This window comes from Dipodomys spectabilis, unplaced genomic scaffold (assembly GCF_019054845.1).
Source record: "Dipodomys spectabilis isolate Male_0828 unplaced genomic scaffold, ASM1905484v1 ptg000436l, whole genome shotgun sequence".
Lineage (NCBI taxonomy): Eukaryota > Metazoa > Chordata > Mammalia > Rodentia > Heteromyidae > Dipodomys > Dipodomys spectabilis.
In genome coordinates this window covers 9,086,070-9,106,882 of record NW_024871113.1, presented here as the reverse complement: position 1 = coordinate 9,106,882, position 20,813 = coordinate 9,086,070, and the positions used below count along the sequence as shown (strand labels likewise).

The 20,813-nt window shown below is 38.0% G+C and overlaps 1 protein-coding gene across 12 annotated transcripts in view; it reads right to left on the bottom strand.

Annotated features, from left to right (window-relative positions):
* Rapgef2 (Rap guanine nucleotide exchange factor 2) overlaps positions 1 to 20,813 on the bottom strand; it is a 251,514-nt gene that overhangs the window by 13,332 nt on the left and 217,369 nt on the right. For 9 of the 12 annotated variants that reach the window (XM_042668369.1, XM_042668372.1, XM_042668373.1 and 6 more), the window contains 14 exons: positions 16,781 to 16,933; positions 16,335 to 16,499; positions 15,394 to 15,501; positions 15,100 to 15,303; positions 14,904 to 15,012; positions 13,619 to 13,865; positions 8,425 to 8,582; positions 7,677 to 7,917; positions 5,523 to 5,906; positions 3,881 to 4,092; positions 3,675 to 3,798; positions 2,765 to 2,788; positions 1,585 to 1,808; positions 193 to 399 (listed from right to left, as the gene is read on the bottom strand). In XM_042668369.1, coding sequence (XP_042524303.1) covers positions 193 to 399; positions 1,585 to 1,808; positions 2,765 to 2,788; positions 3,675 to 3,798; positions 3,881 to 4,092; positions 5,523 to 5,906; positions 7,677 to 7,917; positions 8,425 to 8,582; positions 13,619 to 13,865; positions 14,904 to 15,012; positions 15,100 to 15,303; positions 15,394 to 15,501; positions 16,335 to 16,499; positions 16,781 to 16,933 — 2,560 coding nt within the window. The remainder of the gene's footprint in view (positions 1 to 192; positions 400 to 1,584; positions 1,809 to 2,764; positions 2,789 to 3,674; positions 3,799 to 3,880; positions 4,093 to 5,522; positions 5,907 to 7,676; positions 7,918 to 8,424; positions 8,583 to 13,618; positions 13,866 to 14,903; positions 15,013 to 15,099; positions 15,304 to 15,393; positions 15,502 to 16,334; positions 16,500 to 16,780; positions 16,934 to 20,813) is intronic. The other 3 variants (XM_042668371.1, XM_042668376.1, XM_042668379.1) reach the window with 1 other exon arrangement.

Here is a 20,813-nt window from a genome sequence, read left to right as displayed (position 1 = left end):
GTATGCAATTAACAAATCAGATGCTGTTTATAGAAACAGCCCTACCTGCTAGCAAAAAGTATAGTTTAATTTGCTATTTATGCTTGATTAGGAGATGGTAATCATATTTAAGGGTATTAGATACTAAGTTGTGGAAGATAAAGATTACTTTCCAAATCTGCAAAACCTACCAGTAAAGAGTAGATGACTTACCAAATGGTGGAAGATCCTTCACGGGCACTTTCTTCCGTGAGGGGTACAGGGACACAGCAGGAACCTGCAGGCCCTGACTGGCTTTATGTGGTGGTGGCGGTGGTAGTGGCTGCTGCTGTGGTTGTGCTTTCTGCTGTGAACCTGCACGTGGAGCCACTGGGGAGGTTTCAGACTTGGCAGGCTTCTTGTCACCTGGGTTCTTGGGTACTGGTAATTGTTCGGTTTGCAAAAAGAACAGAGTTTGTTAGTAGCTATGTGGATGATAATTTTAGGACTGCTTAAGCATTCTCTGCAGCTGGAACATTAACATGCACTCTTTTTTTTTTTTTTTTTTTTTTTAACATGCACTCTTAACAACATAAACAGGGAAAAATTAAGCACAGAAAATACCAGTAGCATGGCAGGACAAGGACATTTGCCATAGGATACTAGTAATTGCAAAAGGTGATTATATTATCAAACAACAATTCAACACAATGTGGACATGTGTAAAAACCCCCACAAATACGTGAAAAAAAGCTACAATAGGGAAATGATTAGGAATTATTTTTGTAAAATGGCATAAAAATTCTATGATACATTAAGTTTTAATTTAGTAAATGTTATTGTCACCTATTGATGACAAAGCTTCCTCTGAGGCAGAACTGACTCTAAGCAAACAGCTAATAGTGCTTGCTTTATACTGAGCATGTAGCTCCTTGATAGATGGAAATATATTTGGCAGGACAATGGATAGCTCTATATAGACTCTCACTACCAAGATGACATGTCAGTTTATTCTCCACTTCACAGTTCAGCTAAGGACTATTAACTCAATAACACATAGACTTTCCTGCCCCAGCTTGCTGTGAACTTTGATCCTCCAATCTCAGGCTCTTGAGTAGCAGGGCTGCAGGTATGTTCTACCAAGCCTGGCCTATAGCCTGGTCAGATTTCAAAAGGCTAGGGCTTACAAACTAAGTAAGTTGTGGCTCACTGTGTATCTAGGATTTACTGCTTTAGGTTACAGCTGCATTTGCTGCTGGTTGCTATCTGGGATTGGGGCAGCCAAAATGGCTAGTTCTGTGCCTCTTTGACCTGATCTGTCCCCTAACTCCCCCAGGTTGCTCAAAGCTTTGGAAGTTTCTTAGCAAGAAAAGAAAACACAGATACTAGAGCTTCATGTAGCCACATGTCCCTGCAGGTGCTCCAGTTATGTGGGAGGAAGGCAAAGCAAGCCTGAATGGGTCTACTGTCCTCCCCCGTAGCAACTAAACTGCACAAGAAGGCCTGTTGATCACAAGAGAAAAACTTGTGCTCAGAACTGCATTCTCTTTTTCTTAAAGCCCCTTCTGCCCCTACCCTTGCTATTGTATGCATACTCTGTATTCCCATGTCTGCAGTAACACTCACATGTGTTGGTGGCTGGCTCACACTGCAGTGATAAGGTCTGAAGACTCTCCTCATCCATTTCTAGCTCCAAATTAGACAGGTATTGCTTCACTTTTCGAGCCATTTGGGCATCTTCATACAGCTTTTTGGCATTGAGGAAGGAACTACGACGTACACGCTTTTTGTGGCCGCCTGTCTGAGCAACGTCCAGTACTGTGGCATTTGCACTACCCTGGCTGAGTGACCTGGAGGACAAAATGCAACTCAGTAAACTCACTCATTCCTTTCCTGTATCAGTCTAGCTAATTATGTAACTATTCTATACTCTTCTATGTAAACTCTGTAGTCTCATAAAAGACTGGGGCTAAAGAAAGAATTAGATATAATCTCTACATAAATGTCTGTTATAAACCTGTTCCAGCAACTAGGAAATTCTACTTTTCACCTCTACATAGTATTCAGGGCATTGTCTCAAAGAGGCCAATGAGTGATAACTGTATATCAAAGTTCATGCAAGAATATATAGCTATCATCATAATGTTAAATTTACTTCTCAATAAAATGTCCTATACAGACTTAAGTAATATCATCTACCACGTTGGCAACTGTTTTCTTACTCCTGGGTTGAATGTGGTGAGTTTTCAAAAGTAATAGAGTCAATCTGTTAATACAACAGTCATGCAAATGTAAACACGTATGGATGAAAACTACTCAGCAATGAATTGTTAAGAATTATTATTTTTTTAAAGGATTGGTTTATACAGAATGAAAATAGTAGTTAGTTGAGCTGTAGAAAATTTGCTTGCCCACCTTTTCTATTTTATCTACATACCTCCATGTATCTATGCAACAGTGTTTCACGGCATGGTTTTTCCTTCTATTACCATTTCCCCTGCCCCTTACTCTGAATTTTTCCCATCTCAAGACACGTAAATTCTATTAAAATCTTTTCTTTGTGTGTGTAAGAGCTGAGAAACAAGCCTGCTCTATGGTTCCCCACTGCTCCTTCCAGAGCTCTCATGGGTCATGACTTCAAAAGCAAAAGCCCCATAACTGGTCAGTTTGCTATCTGCAATTCTGCTAGAGCAAGAGCGTTAAGAAAAAAAAAAAAAGGCAAAGCATCAGAAGAGAGCAGGGATGAAAACAATGCAATGGGCTGCGCAAGAATTGAGTGCGGGTGTGCAAGATGTGCAGCACTTACCCCAGACTCCGCCACTTCTTCTTCCTGTAAGTGAGAGCCATGGAGAATGAAGCATGGTGTAGAGAGAGAAAGACAGAAAGATCACAAGCTCAGAAAGAAAGGCCTAGACTTCTAGATAAGCAGGTCTAGAAGCCTATAAACATTAAACTGCACAACCACCTCACTACATACTGCTTTACCGAAAACAATTTTCTGGCTCCAAAGTTAATATTTAATTTCTTTTTTTTTTCCTTTTTTGTTCTAGAAAGACTTCTTTTGTCTCCTTCACCTAATTATTTCTCTTATGAGTGTGTGTGTGTGTGTGTATACTGTGGCTTGAACTCAAGGCCTGGGTGCTGTCCCTTAACTTACTTCCCTCAAGGCTGGTGCTCTACCAATAGCACCACAGCCCCACTTTGGGCTTTTTGGTGATTAATTGGAAATGAACAGTCTCACAGATTTTGTTACTCAGGTTGGATCTGTACCATAATTCTTCAGATTTCTACCTCCTGATTAGCTAGATTACAGGTGTGAGCTACTGGCACCAAGCCAATTCATTTTTTACTTCGCTGACAGCTACATCCATTGTGTGGATAGAGACAATATTGTTTTGTGGTTATTTATATATCTTGGCTCATATTACCAGTTAACAAGCTCTAACTCTTTTCAGTGTCCTGAAAAATAAAAAGCAAACACTTTTGTGACTGCTAAGTTCAAAATGTCTTAAGGACAAGCCATGTTTTTCTGATTGTCAGAAAAGTCTCTGATGCAGATGAGATTTTCTCCAAATCAAAGCTCATCAGTGATTACTAGCACATGTAATATAATTGCTGCTATACTACAAATAACATATCCCAATCTTTCTCATTCACAGGGATCTCTAAACTCAACCTCGCTAACCCACTCGAGCCACCACACAGGACTCACGCACCGGGTTCTGAACATGAGGGCTGGGTCCATGTTGACTGAAGCCATACGGCCAACGTGACGAATTTCTTTTGCAATCATCCTTAGCTTCTCAAAGTTGACCAGCCCATCTACTTTTGAGTCGTTTCCTAGGATTGGCAAAGCAGGAAAGGAAATCATATGGTGTTCAGGCTGCGCTTCTGAGAAGGCAGAGCTTCAACCTGTGCTTACCTTCATGGAGGAATGTGAGGTCCTTCTTGATGACAGGGAACAGGGGGATAACAGGAGGCTGCAGATTCTGACCACTGAGGACATTACGGTATTTTGCCATGTTTCTGGAAGGATCAAACAGATCTTGGAGGTCTTGGAATAGCTTTTCATATTTATTGGGAAGTTTTTCCCAGGTAGTTCGCAGTCTTGCCACTGGTGCCAGGTTTAAGCCACTGACAGAGGGAAGAAGGGGGGGGGAAGGTAAATATAATGAAATGATTCTGTCTGAAATGGAGGAAGCAGACGGTGTAGTTTATTTACTGACACACTGCACCTCACCTCTCTGTGCTCTCTGTATGTAAAGCATTACAGAGAGATATGTAAGAACTTCATGACAGTCCTAGGGAAAGGAGGATGGCAGAGAGAAACAGGGCCAGGATCAAGCCTAAGGGTTTTTCTGGTATTCCCTTTACTTTCTGCTACTCTGTTTTTCTTTACTCTATGCTACAGAGAAGATCTGAAATGTCACCCAAAGGCAATATGCTCAGCCCTGTGTAGAAGAGCCTCCCAAAAGGCAGGCTGTGAAGGGAGACTCTGAGAGGTGGGGAATAGTGGAAGATCTTAAGCTGCTAGGGAGGCGTGACCTTGAAGAGGATTGTCTCTTCTTTATCTTGTTTCAGCCACAAGGTAAACAGCTTAGTTGTGCCACTTGATCCTATCATCATAAACCTAAAAGCAGCAGGCCTGAAGTCTCCAAAGGTGTAAGCCAAAGCAAACAGTTCCTCTTTATAAAAATGATTACTTCTGGCATTTTGTTATAGTTACAGAAAGTGGACAGTCACACTGTCAACAAAACACAAATTAGTACTGTTGCCATTGCTCCACATTTAGGTCAATGCTTGATTCATAGCAGGCTTTATATGAAACAGATTGAGAAATAACCTGTAGTAATAAGTCACAGTAGACACATGATGAATAATCACTTTTAACATCAATAGAACTGTTTTTTATTCGCTTCCAGCCTTAAATATAAACACTTAAAACGTTTACTGGATAAATTCTTTGTGCTTTCTCATGGAACTCCAAATACACATATTTGTTTAATCTTGTTAGCAATTGTGAGTATTGTTTCACAAAGAAATAAGATGATATTCAGAGATGTTCAAATAATTTGCTTAATGGAACCAGGAGTTTCCAGTCTCTAAACCAGCATATGAGAGATTTTACATTAAAGAATAAGAATCAGAGGAATCTAGTACCAGTGACTTACACCTGTAATTATCTACTCAGCAGGCTGAGATCTGAGGATTGAGGTTCAAAACCAGACTGGACAGACAAAGCCAAGAAACTTCAATCTCCAACTAACCACCAAAAAGCCAGAAGTAGAGCTGTGGCTCAAGAGGTAGAGCACCAGCCTTAAGCAAAAACTCTGAGACAGTGCCCTGGATCTGAGTTCAAATCCCCAAGCACCCTCTGCTACCCCCCAAAAAAGAACCAGAGGAAAGAAATGGTTAAATTATAGCCTAGAATGTACAAGGCCATGGGTTCCATCCTTAGGACTAACCCCCTTCCCCCTAAAAAAGTCAACTGTAAACTATTACATTTACAGAAGCTCTTTTTCATATGTAATGTGGCTATATCTATTCCAGCCTTGCTCTCTTACCTGATAATTGCAAACATGGAGTTGAAATTCTTGCATTCCCGACAGTGCAGTGCTATCTTGATGAAATGCTTAATGATTTTCATCCTCTTCAGCTGGTTTGTCTCTCTCAGAATCTCAGAGGCCACCCAAAATGTTTCCTGGTTAATGACTTCTTCAAATTTCTTCAGGTTAACACAGCTGGTTTTTGACTTGAGTTTAAATAAATCATCAATGTATTCAGTAGGTTCAATGTTACGGAAGAGCTCGAAATTCCTCATTGAGAGCTGTGTGGCAACTTCCACTGTGCTGAGCTGAAGCAGGGAAATCTGACTCTCTCGTAACAACTCCTGGGCATCCTCATCCGAGCACAGTGTTTCTGTTTCCATGTTGTTTTTCAGATAATATCTGGGAAGGCAAAAATGGATGCTTTTTATGGGAAGGTCAAGAGAACACTAAATTGATGAGAGATACTTTCCATCCTTGAGGACAGTGCAGCCTCAAGATCAGAGCCTCCTATCCAGAAGGCAGGTGGAATGAATAGGTCACATGGAATTTTAGTTGCACAGGATATAGTTCCTTATTCTCTTTTCCTTTTCTACTATTTACAGTATTCAACTTGTTTGCTAATACCAACAGAAAAGAATAATTTTTGTACCATTAAAATAAATGAGTTGGCACTAAGAAGGAAGAAGGAAAGATGAGATCCAAGTCGCTGCTCTATGTTGCCAGAAAGAAGAGAGAATCTGACAATTGACAGTTGCAAATGAGATCAAATTCACTTGTTTATTCAGATGGCTGAGGAACCTAAAAATGATTGTCCTTTTAGATCCTATGAATCGAACATTCTAAAACAGGCTTTAATTTTTAAATATCTAGATTTTCATGAAAACCATGTAAGTGGGCAGGTATTATTCCAACTAGTCAGCATAGGAAAAGGCTTCTAAACACTAATGATTTGTTATCTGTCAAAGGGATGAGAACTTAGGAGCTAGGGCATCCTTCTCTTTTGAAGGAACTTGTTAAAACCAGCATCAGATGTTTGTTTTGTGTTTTTTTTTTTTCTGTCTCTTTGGCAGGGAGATGCTTTCTCAAAGCAAAATTCTGAAGAAATCAGATGATCACAGAGAGGTCCTACTAAATTGGTCTTTTGCATATTTCACAAAACATTTCAGAACACAGATTCCCTGGGCCCTTGATATTCACAAATCTAATGCTCTCCATTTTGCAGATATTTGTGATGCCCATGACAAGGATCCATGTATAAATTTCCTGAAAATAAATATGACTCATGGTTAACTGCAACTCAATGGAGGCTCATATAACTCTACCATGATTGCAGATCTATCAATATACATTCAAATGATAACTCAGAACACCTGACCTCCTAAAATAAAACTACCTAATAGTATGGGTTGAAAATAAAAGTGAAGAGTAAGAAAGTTACAGTATTTTTCAAGGAGTTAAATCACAGTTTAGAGATACACCATGAAAAAATGATGAAACATTGCATAAGGAAAATAAAAAAAAAACAATGCTATTAAACGACTTTATTTTTACCAGTGTAGAATGCAGTCTTTATATGAGAGGCAACTTTCATTTACAATGGGGATATCATTGAAGAGCAAGACCACCAAGACCAAACTCTGTAGCAACTAGTTTAGCTGTAGAGTTAAGAAGTGTTTTCTTTTCTATTGAGTCTTGTTAACTATGGGCCTCTCACTCTTGTTTGGCATTTTTACTAGAGCCAGGTGCTCTATCATGTGATCCATTTCTGGCTTTTTGTTGGTTAACTGGAGATAAGAGTCTCATGGACTTTTCTGTACAGGCTGGTTTGGAACTTTGATTCTCAGATCTCAGCCTCTTGAATAGCTAGGATTATAGGAGTAATCTACCAGAGGCCGGTTAAGTAGTGTTTTCTATATAATGTACAATGATAACAGAGCTCCTAGGAAGTTAGGAATGCAGTAACACGTAGCACTAGATTATTGGATGCATTTGTACACACCCAAGGAGAAGTGTGTGCCCAGGGTTACTTAGCAATTTGTGTGTCAAATTTCTTGCTCTATCAGCCACGTGTTTAAATCTGCAGGGGCTCCTAGACATCTAAAAATCCTTTAAATTATTCATCTCCTATGAAGAGGGGCAAAGAAGTCTTGTAAAGTAGACAGTGTATACCTTCCACTCAGTTGTATTCTATCAGCAAGTTTGGAAAGCTGATCTGGAAGTCGTCTTTGCTTGATCACTCCTTCAGGAGTGACAGAGACTTCACACAGAGAATATTGATCTGGGGTGGCAGTCACGGCAAATTCCCGGATGGCCTGAATGACCACTTCCTTTGCTGTGGTGTCCTTACTGATCATGATATATCGGCTTTGCTGGTCAGCTTTAAACACCCGTAGCACTTGGTCTGGCAAGTCTAGGGGGAAGAAAACACACACATCTAAGTAGAAGGGATTTCAAAATATGGTAATGTAACTGCAAAATAATCTGGAGGAAACTTCCCTTGAAAAGAGGGTGAACTTTCACCTCTCAACCAACAAGGTATGCTGCAAGAACAAATCTCCCCCTATAGGTACTTAAGCAATCTACAGACATGTCCATAACATGGCAGCATAACAGCAATATAGTCAAGGGGATATCAAAGAGAGGAAAATTAGAACCTAATCTTTGGCCCATTGAGTTAACCCAAAATATGTCTCCTACTCTGTTTATTTGCCCTGACATGGTGGAAACTGCATGCTATATTAATTTGACAGGAAACAGCCCTAGAGAAATTCTTATCAAAACAGGCTTCAAGATATGACAAGAACTGGTTCAAATGCTTTGGAAGTCTGTTTCATCCTGATATAAAGTTCATTTAAAGTAATCCTGTGTCAGAAGGGAAAAGACCACGATTAGCAAATTGAGGAGCACTGGTGCTCACCAGGAGTAGCGCTGAAGTCTAGAATACGGTGGTGTGACTGCAGCAAGTCAGGGTTGCTGGATGACAAGGTTCCGCTGACAGGCAGGGCAGCTGGGATATGTTTTGTCTGTCTCAGTCCGACTATGCTGTCATCCTGAGACTGACCAATCCCAATGTCACTGGATAAAAACAGTTAGAAAATGACTAATAAGTTAAAAAGCTAGAAGCCATTATGAACTATAAAAATCAAAAACAACTTTAGGAATCCCTGTACCCCAGTAAAAATGGCCATCATCAAGAATATCAGCAAGTGCTGGCAGGTATGTGAGGAAAACAGAACCCTACTAAACTGCTGGTGGAACTATAAACTGGTGCAATAGATGACAGTCTGCAGATTCCTCAAAAGCTAAACCATATAATTACCCTATGATCCAATGATGCTAGTCTTGGGTATGCACCCAAAGGTTACAAGTCAGGATTCAATAAAGCCACTTGCACACCCATAGACATACATGTATAGAAGACACTATTCACTGTTGCCTAGATGCCCTACAACACATGAGGGGATCATATGTGTATGTATATACTCATATGTGTGTATAAATATATATACATATAAATATATAGAGACATGTATATCTATATCTATATACCTATATATACACACATGTTCATGCACATACACAATATGGAATTTTACTTATCCATCAGGAAGAATATTAGGTCATTTGCAGGAAAATAGATAGGCCTGGAAAAATTATGCTAAGTGAAGTAGGTCAGGTTCAGAGAACAAAGGATACATGTTTTCTCTCACATATGCAAGTTAGAGCTACATTATAAATGTACATGAAAACATATACAAAGTAATATGAATATATACACAAACAAATGGTCTAAAGTATGGAAACTGACTAAAGTATGATACATGCAGGGGAGGATTCTAATGGTATAACTCCTTTGAACAACTAACTTGCAGTTTAATTTTGAGGGGATGAATGGGGTTGGGAGAGATGGGGGAAAATGATGGAAGGGGTAATGTTGCATTCATAAATTGACATGTTGAGGCAGAAGTAGGAAGATTGTGATTTGAGGTCAGTCCAGAAAAAAACAAAGACAAAAAATAAATAAATAAAAGCAAAAAGGCTAGAGGTATAGTTGAAGTGATAAAGAACTGGTCTTGTAAACATGAAGCTCAAGAGTTCAATACCCAGTCTTGGCTTCCCCCAAAATACATATTTCTAGATGGAAGGGTCAAGTGTTTCTAAAACAAATAATACAATGAGCATGCATCTGTGTAAACACACACCCCAATAAATAGATCACAAGCAAATAATTAAGAGCTCTAACTAGTTTCTATATACATCTTGAAACAAAAAATAACAGCTGGCTGGAAGGGTACCACAGCAGTAATATGCTTGCCTAGCATACATGGGGTCCTGGATTCAATCCCAGCACAAAACAAAACAAACAATAAAAACTAAGACTGGGATATAAACTAAGGTATCATAAACAGGATAATTTTAGTGTAAATTCTTCCAAATTCAAAAGTGAGTCAGGGACAAAATCAAGTATTTACTTGAACACACAAAGTTCTATAAAAAGAAATTTAAAAATCCCCTTCATATGAATGGAGTTGTATTTTCAACCATATGAAACAGTTTTTGCTTAAGACACTGAAGGTTTATATTTACCCAAGATACAGGCCAAAGGCATAGCTGACTAGGCCACAACACCTCACCAAGTGGCTGCAACATTCCAGGTTACATCCACAAAAAGCTACTTTCTTACAAAATGTTTCTCAGCAGCAATATTTATATATCTATTTAAGAGAGGGTCAGGTTAGTAGTGAGGCTCAAATCATACCTGCCTAGTAAAACCCCAGTACTGAGACAGAGAGAGACAGACAGACAGACAGATAAGCAGACAGAGACAGAAACAGAGGGACAGAGACAAAGAGAAGCAGACATAGACAGAGACAGAGAGATAGACAGACAGATGAAGGCAAGGAGGGAGAGAGAAAATATTTTGCTGTCAGGCTGGCCTAGAACCTGTAATTATCCTGCCTTCTGAGTGCTGGGATTACAGACCGGTGTCACCATTCCTGACTCACAGCACATTATTATTATTTAAATTTTATTGTACAGGTGATGTACAGAAGGGTTACAGTTATTTAAATAAGGTAATGAGTACATTTTTTTTGAGACAGTGTTATTCTTTCCCTCATTTTCTCCCACTCTCCAACTCCCCTCTCCCACACATTATTATTATTATTACTATTATTATTTTTTTGATCCTGGGCCTTGAACTCAGGGCCTGGATGCTGTCCCTGAGTTTTTTTTTGCTAAAGGCTAGTGCTCTACTACTTTGAGCCACAGTGCCACTTCTGGTTTTCGAGTGGATAATTGGAGATAAGAGTCTCACGGACTTTATTGCTCAGGCTGGCTTTGAACCAAAATCCTCAAATCTCAGCCTCTGAGTAGCTAGGAGCACAACACAACAACACTTTTATACTTCCCATGATAAACTAACAGTCTGTTACTCAGGCTTTCTTTTTCTACTTACCTAAGCAGACCAATCTGAATTCTATAGGCTTGTACCCTACCCACTCTTCCTCTAAACCCATCAAGTTGCCATGCCTATTCTGGCCAATTTGCCATGATGTAGCATCTTAGCTTCTGTAATACTAGTAATGGTTAGTTAACAAAGAAAATTCAACTGATATTACAACTAGAAGATGTCTATCATTTACTAGGTTAATACTTGGTTGAAAATTTTTTTTAACAGGTTGGGAATGTGGGTCCATGATAGAGTGTTTGGCCTGTTGCCAGTGGTTCACACATGTAATCCTAGCAATTTAGGAGGCTGAGATCTGAGGATTGTAGTTTGAAGACAGCCTAGGTAGCAAAATCTGTGAGAATCTTATTTCCAATTAACCACCAGAAAACTGGAAGTGGTGCTGTGATTCAAAGTGGTACAGTGCTAGCCTTGAGCGAAAAAGCACAAGGATAGCATTCAGGCCCTGAGTTCAAGCCCCACGACCAACAAAAAAAGGACCCTGAGTTCCAATCCCTGCACTGCAAAATATAAACAAAAATTTAAAAAATTTTGATTTCTAGGAAAGTTTAAGTAGTAACTAATATTTAAGTAGTAACTAATATCATCTATTCCACTGAATAAGAGGCTATGATGTAGACTAATTTTAAGTATTTTTTTCTAATTGCATTGAGTTATTTCAATAATTTTCATAAGAAATATTTAAATGAACTACGTGTTTACTAGAAATAGTTCCTCAGTGCTTTGGTTTTTTTTTTTTTTGATCAATCGTGGGGTTTGAATTCTGTGCCTAGGCATTGTCTCTGCGCTCTTCAGCTCAAGGCGAGCACTCTCCACTTGAGCCACAGCGCCACTTCCGGTTTTCTAGTGGTTTATTGGCAGTAAGAGTCTCACGGACTTTCCTGCCTGGACTGGCTTTGAACCGAGATCCTCAGATCTCAGCCTCCTAGGTAACTAGGATTATAGGCATGAGCCACCAGAAACTCAAAAATACGTAGTTATAGCTGAGTATGGTGGTACATATGTGTCATTCCAGCTACACAGGAGGTTGAGATTGGTAGAACCACAGTTCCAGATGAGCCTGTCCCGAAAAGCTCATGAGATCCCATCTCAACAGAAAAAGGTAGGCATATTGGTATACATTTTTTCATCCCACTTATGTGGGAAGCACAAATAGAGCTCTATCTCAAAAATAAAAAAGAGCTGGAGGCATGACTAATTGATAAGAGTGCCTCCCTAGCAAGAGAGCAAAGTCCTGAGTTCAAATACCAGTTCTGGGGAAAAAAATCTAGTTAGGTGTATTTTTTTCTTTTCCCTTGTCTAGCTTTTGATTATCTTCTTAGACATATATGAAAAAAACATTATAGTCTTCTATTCCATTCCTTGCCAGAATCCTGTACTGGGGATGGATTGTATCCCAGTTCTTACATGTCACATTTCTATTAATACCTGCCAGCGTCAAACTGACTTCTGCTGGTGCTTTTTCGAGGGAAGGGGCTCATATTTAATTCAAAATCAAAAGTGACTCTAAAATATTTTCTTGTTATATTGCTAATAATTTAATCTTATTTTTCATCCATTTCAAAATAAGCTGTTCATCAAGAAGGGTCACTTTAAAAATTGATTCCTATTTTCTGTAAATGCCAGCTGTCCTATTTACTGCCTCTTAGAAATTTATAACAAACACTCTCAAGGCGATAAATACAACAGTCATACCCACTACTTATCCATACGACTCTGCCTCAGAATTCATGTATGGACAAATAGAAGTCTGACAGTCTACCAAGAGGCCATGTTAAATCACATCTATATGACTTCTAGATAATTTTTATCTGAAATGAATTTAAAAAGCAATTTCATGTCTTAAATGAATATCATATTTATTGCTTCTCTTTAGACCCATTAAATTACCAAAGAAATAAATTAACTTTTTTATTAATATATATCCCAATTTGTAATCTTTCATACCATTGTAGTTTGAGGACAAATATAATTGAGCATGACATCTAAGTACTTAATAGTAAAAAAAATGGCTGATGGCAAATGAATTTTCTAAAGTATCCCTGGACACAAGAATTAAAATAAAAAAAGTAAATAACAGCTAAAAAAAAAAAAGTGTCAAGAATACCTGTAACTTACTAGTCTGAGTTCCTGACACTAAAAAACATCCAAGAAGAGTTCAAGGCTACACTTAGTGTTCAGTCAGTAATAGATGAAAGGGATGGAGATGTTTTTAATTGGTGGCCTATAACAGCTAAATCAGTAAAAATAGACAAATGAGGGGGGAAAGGATGCTATGTAGGAATGATTAGAAGCAAATGACGAACAGATGATTTGATGGGTAGAGAAAAGATACTGTGGAAGTGATAGCAAAATATAAAGATATAATGGCAAAAATGACTCGTTTTAAACTGTAGGGAGACAGGATGAAAACATACATGTGCTTCCTTCTAAAATGTTCAAATAAGAAAAAAGCAATTTGAGGATATGCTAATAAACTGCCTCTAGTAAAAGTTGTGAATGGGAAGTTAGTAGCCAAAACAGAACTAAACAAGCTGAACAGTAGCCCAGCTATGAAAGCTTGACACATGTGCCAATGATAGTTACTATTTTTGCATATCATTTTATTTAACACAATAAAATAATGTATATAGACACTTACTTATACGGTTTCTGAGGCAAGATACTGATCCGAGTCTTATCAAGTATCTTTTTTAGCTTATTCCTTCCTCCAACAGTGTTAGCTTTACTTTTCTTGTTTACTTTTTCAAGTCCTATTACTTGTTCTACATCTACAGCAAGGTCTGGGATGGAGTAGCGACTGGCCTTTTTGATGTCTCCAATTTTAGGAAGGTGAGGTGCACCATTTCTTTTCTCTTCTGACAATCTTGTTAGAAGTTCTTTAAATACTAAAATACATAAAAAAAAACACAATATGCCAATTATGCAAAATTTGAAAAGTACCCAAGCCACTGTGAAATCTGAAAGTAAATGAGAAGTACTAACATCAGCTATGAAAATGCAAGTCCTGTAGAAAACTTGTCCAGTAAGTATCACAAAAGTACTTAGTAGGCTGCTCTGTCAAGATAAGCACAGGAAGAGCAGCATATTCTAAGATCTACATGGGTGTAAGTATTCAGCAACACAAGATAGTTTCTCTTATCAATAAAATTGTATTATGGACCTTTGATTTAAACCAAGTTATGCACAGAATGAATTCTGTATTTATGCATTTTACTATAAAAATTCTTATGTGAAGCGGGGCACTGGTGTAAACCTAGCTACTCAGGAGACTGGTGAGATCTGAGGATCACCGTTCAAAGCCAGCCCAGGCAGGAAAGTCTGTGAGACTCTTGAGAGCTTGTTTGGAGGTTCTAGCAGGGGAGCACAGCTACTCGTACACCCTTGACCGAAGACCTGTTCTCCTCTAACAGGGATTGTCGTCCTCTTCCACTAAGCGTACAGCTTCAAGAGGGAGGCACATGGAGCGATGAGGGAGGAAGGGGACACCTGCTTCGCCAGCCAGATCAGCCGAATCAACCCTGGCCATCAATGGGGTGACAGATGTCCCAGCCAGATCACCCTCACATCCTGTGAGACTCTTATCTCCAATAAACCATCAGAAAACTGGAAGTGGAGCTGTAGCAGAGCGCTCACCTTGAGCTGAAGAGCTAAGGGAAAGTGCCCAAAAAAATTCCTCACAGAAGCTATTTCTTTCATGATTAAGATCTAAGCATTAAAAACAAAAAATGACATACATGGTAATGGTAACTGAAGTAAAAAGAGCTGGGCGTATGACTCAAGTGGCAGAGTGCTTGCCTAGTAAAGGTAAGAGCCTGAGTTAAAATCCTATAGCACTACCTTCCCGCGCGAGAAAGAGAGTGAGAGAGAGAGAGAAAGAGAGAGAGAGAAAAATGTAAAACTATAAGGAAATAAAAAATACTTACCAAATAAGTTAGTTTTCACAGTGATAGACAGATGTGTATTATTTCTCAGAATTTCCATGGCTTTTGACAGCTGGATATTTTCAAAGTTTTGACCATTTACTTCCAGTACCTAAAATAGAAATTATAAAATTAATGTCAGTATCAGTACTGACTAAACAAAAAGTCATCCCTATCTCTAGATTTAGAAATGTCATACCTGGTCCCCACGTTTCAAGCCTGCTTCGGTGGCTTTGCTACCTGAATCAACACTGTCAACAAAGATTCCAAATCCCTTTTCAGAGCCACCCAGTAAGATAAAAGGCAGAGGAGCTTCTCGGGATGGTTTTGTTAAGGTCATCAATCTTCTCTTTGCTTTAGCTGCACAGGCAATATTTAACAGCCTAAGATGTCCACCCATTTTCTACAAGAGTTCAGGAAAAGCTGTGTCAATTAAAGACAGGCAAAATAAAATCTGCTTAAAGCTGATCTTAGCAAAAATCACAAGCATTACCTCTCTTTCCAGATTATTTTCAAATTCTTCTAGAAATCGAGTCATTGCAGGATCTCCTTCAAAGTCATTGAAGTGATTATTCACCCACAATAATACTACCCGTGTAACCTGTAAGAACAATTCATTTCAGTAAGTTTTCCTTTCTAGTGCTAAGCACTAATGATTACATTTCAAAGAAGGTATCTAATTTTCAAAAAAAAAAAAAGCTAATTTTGCCTAAACATACTGATCAAGAAAATAGCAAAAATAAAACCTTAAGCAAGGATTGCATTTATGTAAGAAATAACGTTTTCAAAATACATGATATACTTTACACATGCTGTTTTGCCCTGAGGGACTTTGAATATGTGGGGCTATTTACTTTCGACACACTTAAAAATAAAGCTATAAGAAAAGCAAAGGCATAAGAAGAGAAAAAAGCAGGTTAATATAAAATTAAAAATGAAAAGGACAGATAAGGACAATGAGTAGTTTAAGCTACTTTCAAAAGGATCTGAAAGGAAAATGGTACTAAAAGGAAGCAGATAAGACTAGAGTGGGCATTTGTCAACCAATCTGTCCTTGACAGCTCTCAGGACTTGATGAAAAAGGTCTGCTTACATTACTATGACTGGGCCTTCGAGTAAAATGCTGCTCCAGTGCTAATTTAAAAATCCTAAATTTCACCTGGCACACAACTGACTAGATATTAAACTAGATTATATAGTCCTACAAGAGGTTTGCTTATGTTTTAATGTATTCCCTACAAGAATAAAAGTTTAAACAGTTGGTAGCTCATTTATCGGCCTTTGCATTTAAGCAAAAAAGTTATTTCTAGAACAGGAACTCATTTGAATCATCTTTCTTTCTTTTTTGCTTATAAAGAATGTCAATTTTTTTCATTAATAGAAATATATATAACTGGAATTATGTTAAGAGACTAAATAGAATGTATTTCTAACCTTATCCCTGAGGCTCGGGTCATTAAACCACTCCAATAACTTTTTGCCCACTTCCATTGGGCTAGAAAGAAAAGTCCGGTAGGTCAACAAGAAGTCTTCTATGAATGTTGGGTCTACTACAGAATGTTCTTCCACCAAATGCATGGTTAGCCTTTCTGAAGTGCCCTGTAACAAAGCAAAAAGTAGACCACTCCCTTGAATATAAACCATATTTTTATGGTATGCTGACTTCAAACCCTCAACAAAAAACAAATGGAAATAGTATATAGAGAACAAAAAACTGTTATTCATCAGAAAATGAAAAGATTTTTTTTAAAACTGAAGGTTAAGGAGGTATGTATGATTCTCCACAAAAAAAAGAAAAAGAAAAGAAAAAAAATAGTAAGTGGGCTTAACTGATGCTATCCAAACTTTCTGTCCATGGGAAGGAGGGTTCTCCATCCTACCTTGATGACAATGTGGCCCTTCCGAGTTCCAGTCCGATCAAGTTCTCGGTGTTCTTTAACCATGACTATCTCTCCTTCCTCTTCAACTTTTTGCATGTTCTTTTCTACTTGGTTGAGAATACGGCAGTAATCTTGCTGGGCGATACAGACAAACTAGAATAAAACATTAAGTCACATGTTAATGATAAAGTGCTAGCAAAAGATCTCACTGTAGGATTGATTCAGGGTTTTAATTATTTAATACTGACATTTTTTCTCTATCTTCCTCATACTTTGTAAATGAACCTTGATCAGACTTCTCCACTTTTAATATATCTCTTCTTCTGGTCAAGAAAAGTTTCATTTTTAGAACATTATTGCGGGAGATATGTTCCAAAGACCCCTGCAATAGTTGAAAATCTGCTTAGTAAGCAGCTTTATGTAGTCGTCCCTCTCTATATGGTGGTTCACTTATTGCTACTTGGTGGATTTTCACCTATCACAGGGTCTCTGGAACTTAGCTCCTATGACAGATGAGGGATCACTATTTACATAGTTTAAAAAAACCCATGATACAGTGAAGCTGCAATAAGTGAAGTGCGATATAGCACAGGACAACTGTGAATGTATTTTACATCCAAAATCCTAACAAAAGTCAGAGGACAAAAATTACAGTTTTGAAGATGTTAAAAACAATTAAAATAGGGCCTGGGAAGGTGGCTCAGTGGTAGAGCGCTTGCCTTGCATGCATGAGGCCCTGGGTTCGATTCCTCAGCACCACATAAGCAAAAAGAAAAAAGCCGGAAGTGGCGCTGTGGCTCAAGTGGTAGAGCACAAGCCTTGAGCTGAAGAGCTGAGGGACAGCGCCCAGGCCCAGGCCCAGAGTTCAGGCCCCATGACCGGACCCAAAAACAAAAAAAACAGAAAAAAACAATTAAAATATAATGGCTTTAATGACAGATGTAAAGATCCAAAGCTAAAATTGGATTAGATGTATAACTCTGCTAAATCATATAGACTAAAAGCCATTATAGAAACTAGTCTTTCAAATAAGAGTGACATAACAAGCTACATCTTGTTCAAACCATTATTCCTTATAACTCATAGTCTGGGTAATTACTGCTCTTGAACAAAAAAAAATTAATAATATGCTTATCAAGTAATTACTCCTACCTGGCTCCAAATATACATTTCAGAACTCAAGGCTACTCACTTATAGTAATTACATTTCTTAGTAGTTTTAAAGGAAGTCAAGTCAATTACACCAAGTGACCAGAGACCAGTGAAGAGAGAAGATTCCTCAGCACAATAAAATCACCTTCGTTCAACTTCTGATTTACAAAATCATTTGACAATTGCAAAAAATGCATTTTTTCTCCTTTAATGTGAAAAACGTAAAAAAAAAAAAAAAAAAAAAAAAGGATATGGTTAAGTTAATGAATTAAGTTGAAATATGAGGCAACAACCCCAAATTGCATTTTCATAGGTTACTTAGCATTCTGGCTAATACCAAAGAGATTAACTGAAATCTTAAAATGATGAAATATTATTTTAATAATAACTATAATCCTGATAATAATGGCAACAACATTACCACCATGTCACAGGAAGCTTACAGGGATTCTCTTCATTCATCCTCCTAATCATGAAAAGGAAAAGGAAGCTAGCATATTACCCTCACACATGCACACATCAAAATCTTGGAGGAAAATATATAATAAAGCACTAACAGTGATTACTCTTGAGCAGTGCAAATTATAGATAGGTTTCATTTTATTTAATATACATTATTGTGTTTTCCATACTTTCTGCAGTCACTTCCTTTAAAAAAATTATTTAATTTTATCTTGTGCTAAAATTAGGACTTGAACTCAGAGCTTTATACTTGGCTTTTTGCTCAAGGCTGACACTACTGGTACCACTTGAGTCACACCACCACTTCCAGCTTTCTCCCCTCATACCTCTCCCCACCCCTCCCAGGTTAATTGGAGATAAGAGTCTCCTGGAATCTTCTGCCTGCTCTGGCTTACAGCTGTGATCCTCAGATCTCAACCCCTTAAGTAAGTAGCATTACAGGTGTGAGCTACCAGCATCAGGCTGTAGGCCAAGTTTCTCCCTGAGTTGCCTGACATTAGCTCACTAAGGTTTCTATTAACTAGTTAGAAACACACAAAAAAATATTAAAAAAGCAAAAGAAAAAAGGCTTTTCACATACAAGAAAAAAATTTAATTTGAAACATTAAAATAAAACCCATTTCTACAACAGTGGCTACAGGTGTATACATATGTTGTGAAATATATTGTTCTTAAGTCTCTTTTCTCAAAAATACCTGCATTTTATTTCTTTTCACAGAGCAGTAAAATCAGTCTCCAAATCTGTATTCTAGATTTAGAAAGGTTTTATCTCCAAATAAGTTAAGTTCTTCTTCCTTATATTTACTTTTAGAGAATGTAATTATATAATCATTTTCTCATTTAACTTCTAAAAAAATATATTCTTGAGTTAATGTGAGTATGTACATGGATGAATGGATGAAAGAAAATGCTTTCTGAAGAGAATGTGCTAAAATTAATCTTCACTCAAGATTTAAGGAAACTAGAATAAATCTGATTTAGTGTCTAGATAGATATTTTGGCATTTCTTCTGTAGCAAACTAAAATACCATCCAAAAAGCAAAGTTAACCTGATTTCTAATGTAGCCATATAGAACTGGTATCAAAAAATAGATTTTAATTGAAATCATTTATCTTCTTTTATTAACAAGTTATTTTCACTTTAAGAAATTTATAGATTTACCATGCAATCCACAGGAAAATTCCAACTGTGTGATAAACTCAGCTGGAAACCTGTGAATTCTTAGTGAGATTTTATCCTTTCAGATATAAGGTAGTCCTGTACAAAATAAAAATTCAAACAAGCTGAATGCATGCCATTGACCCTTGCCTGTAATCCTAGTTACTCAGGAGGCAGAGATCTAAGAACTGCAGTTCAAGCCAACTAGGGCAGAAAAATCTCTGAGGCTATTATGTCCAATTAACCAGCAAAAATCCAGAAGTAGGCCAGTGGCTCAGATGGTAAGAGCATAATCCTTGAGTGAAAAAGCTGAAGGACAATGCCCAGGCCCTGAGTTCTAGCTTCATTACTAGCACCTAGACAGATGACTGACAGACAGACAGACACAGACAGATCGACAGATAAAATTCAAACAGATTTTATTTATAAAAAAATCAACTGAGGGGGTGGGGGGGAGGCTGGGAAGGGATGTGAAGGGTAAACAAAGGAGGAAGCCGCAATGCTTGATAAGAAATGTACACATTAACCTGCCCATGTAATTGTAACCCCTCTGTACAGTGTGTTCACAAAAAATAAAAATAAATAAAAAAATAAATCAACTGAAAGGTCTAGAAGTCAGGCTCATTAGTAGAGCACTTGTCTAGAACATGGTAGGCCTCTTTTTTTTTCACCTTTTTTTTCTTTTTGCTTATGTGGTGCTGAGGAATCGAACCCAGGGCCTCATGCATGCAAGGCAAGCGCTCTACCACTGAGCCACCTTCCCAGCCCCTGTGGTAGGCCTCTTTAATTCCCAGCACTAAAAAGACAGACAGACAAACAGAAAAAGAGAAAGGAAGAATGAAAGAGAAATAGAGAAAGAAAGAAGCAAAACGTCAACAGCATTTTCAGTCATAGGATAGTTTTCCTTTGAACCCATGACATTGTAATTTATGTTTAAATGGAAAAATTACATACAGATGACAATAAAAATTAAGATTTAATCAATATACTGTATAGCTGTCAACTTATCCCTACCAAACTGCTTTTTTTGGGGGGTGGGGAGGAGGCAGTCGGTCATGGGACTTGACTTCAAGGCCTAGGCGCTGTCCCTGAGCCCTTTTTCACTCAAGGCTAACACTGTACCTCTTTGGAGCTACAGTGCCACTGCCATTTCCAGTTTTCTGGTGGTTAATTAGAGATAAGAGTATCACAGACTTTCCTGGTTGGGCTGGCTTTGAACTATGATCCTTAGATCTCAGCCTCCTGAGTAGCTAGGATTAC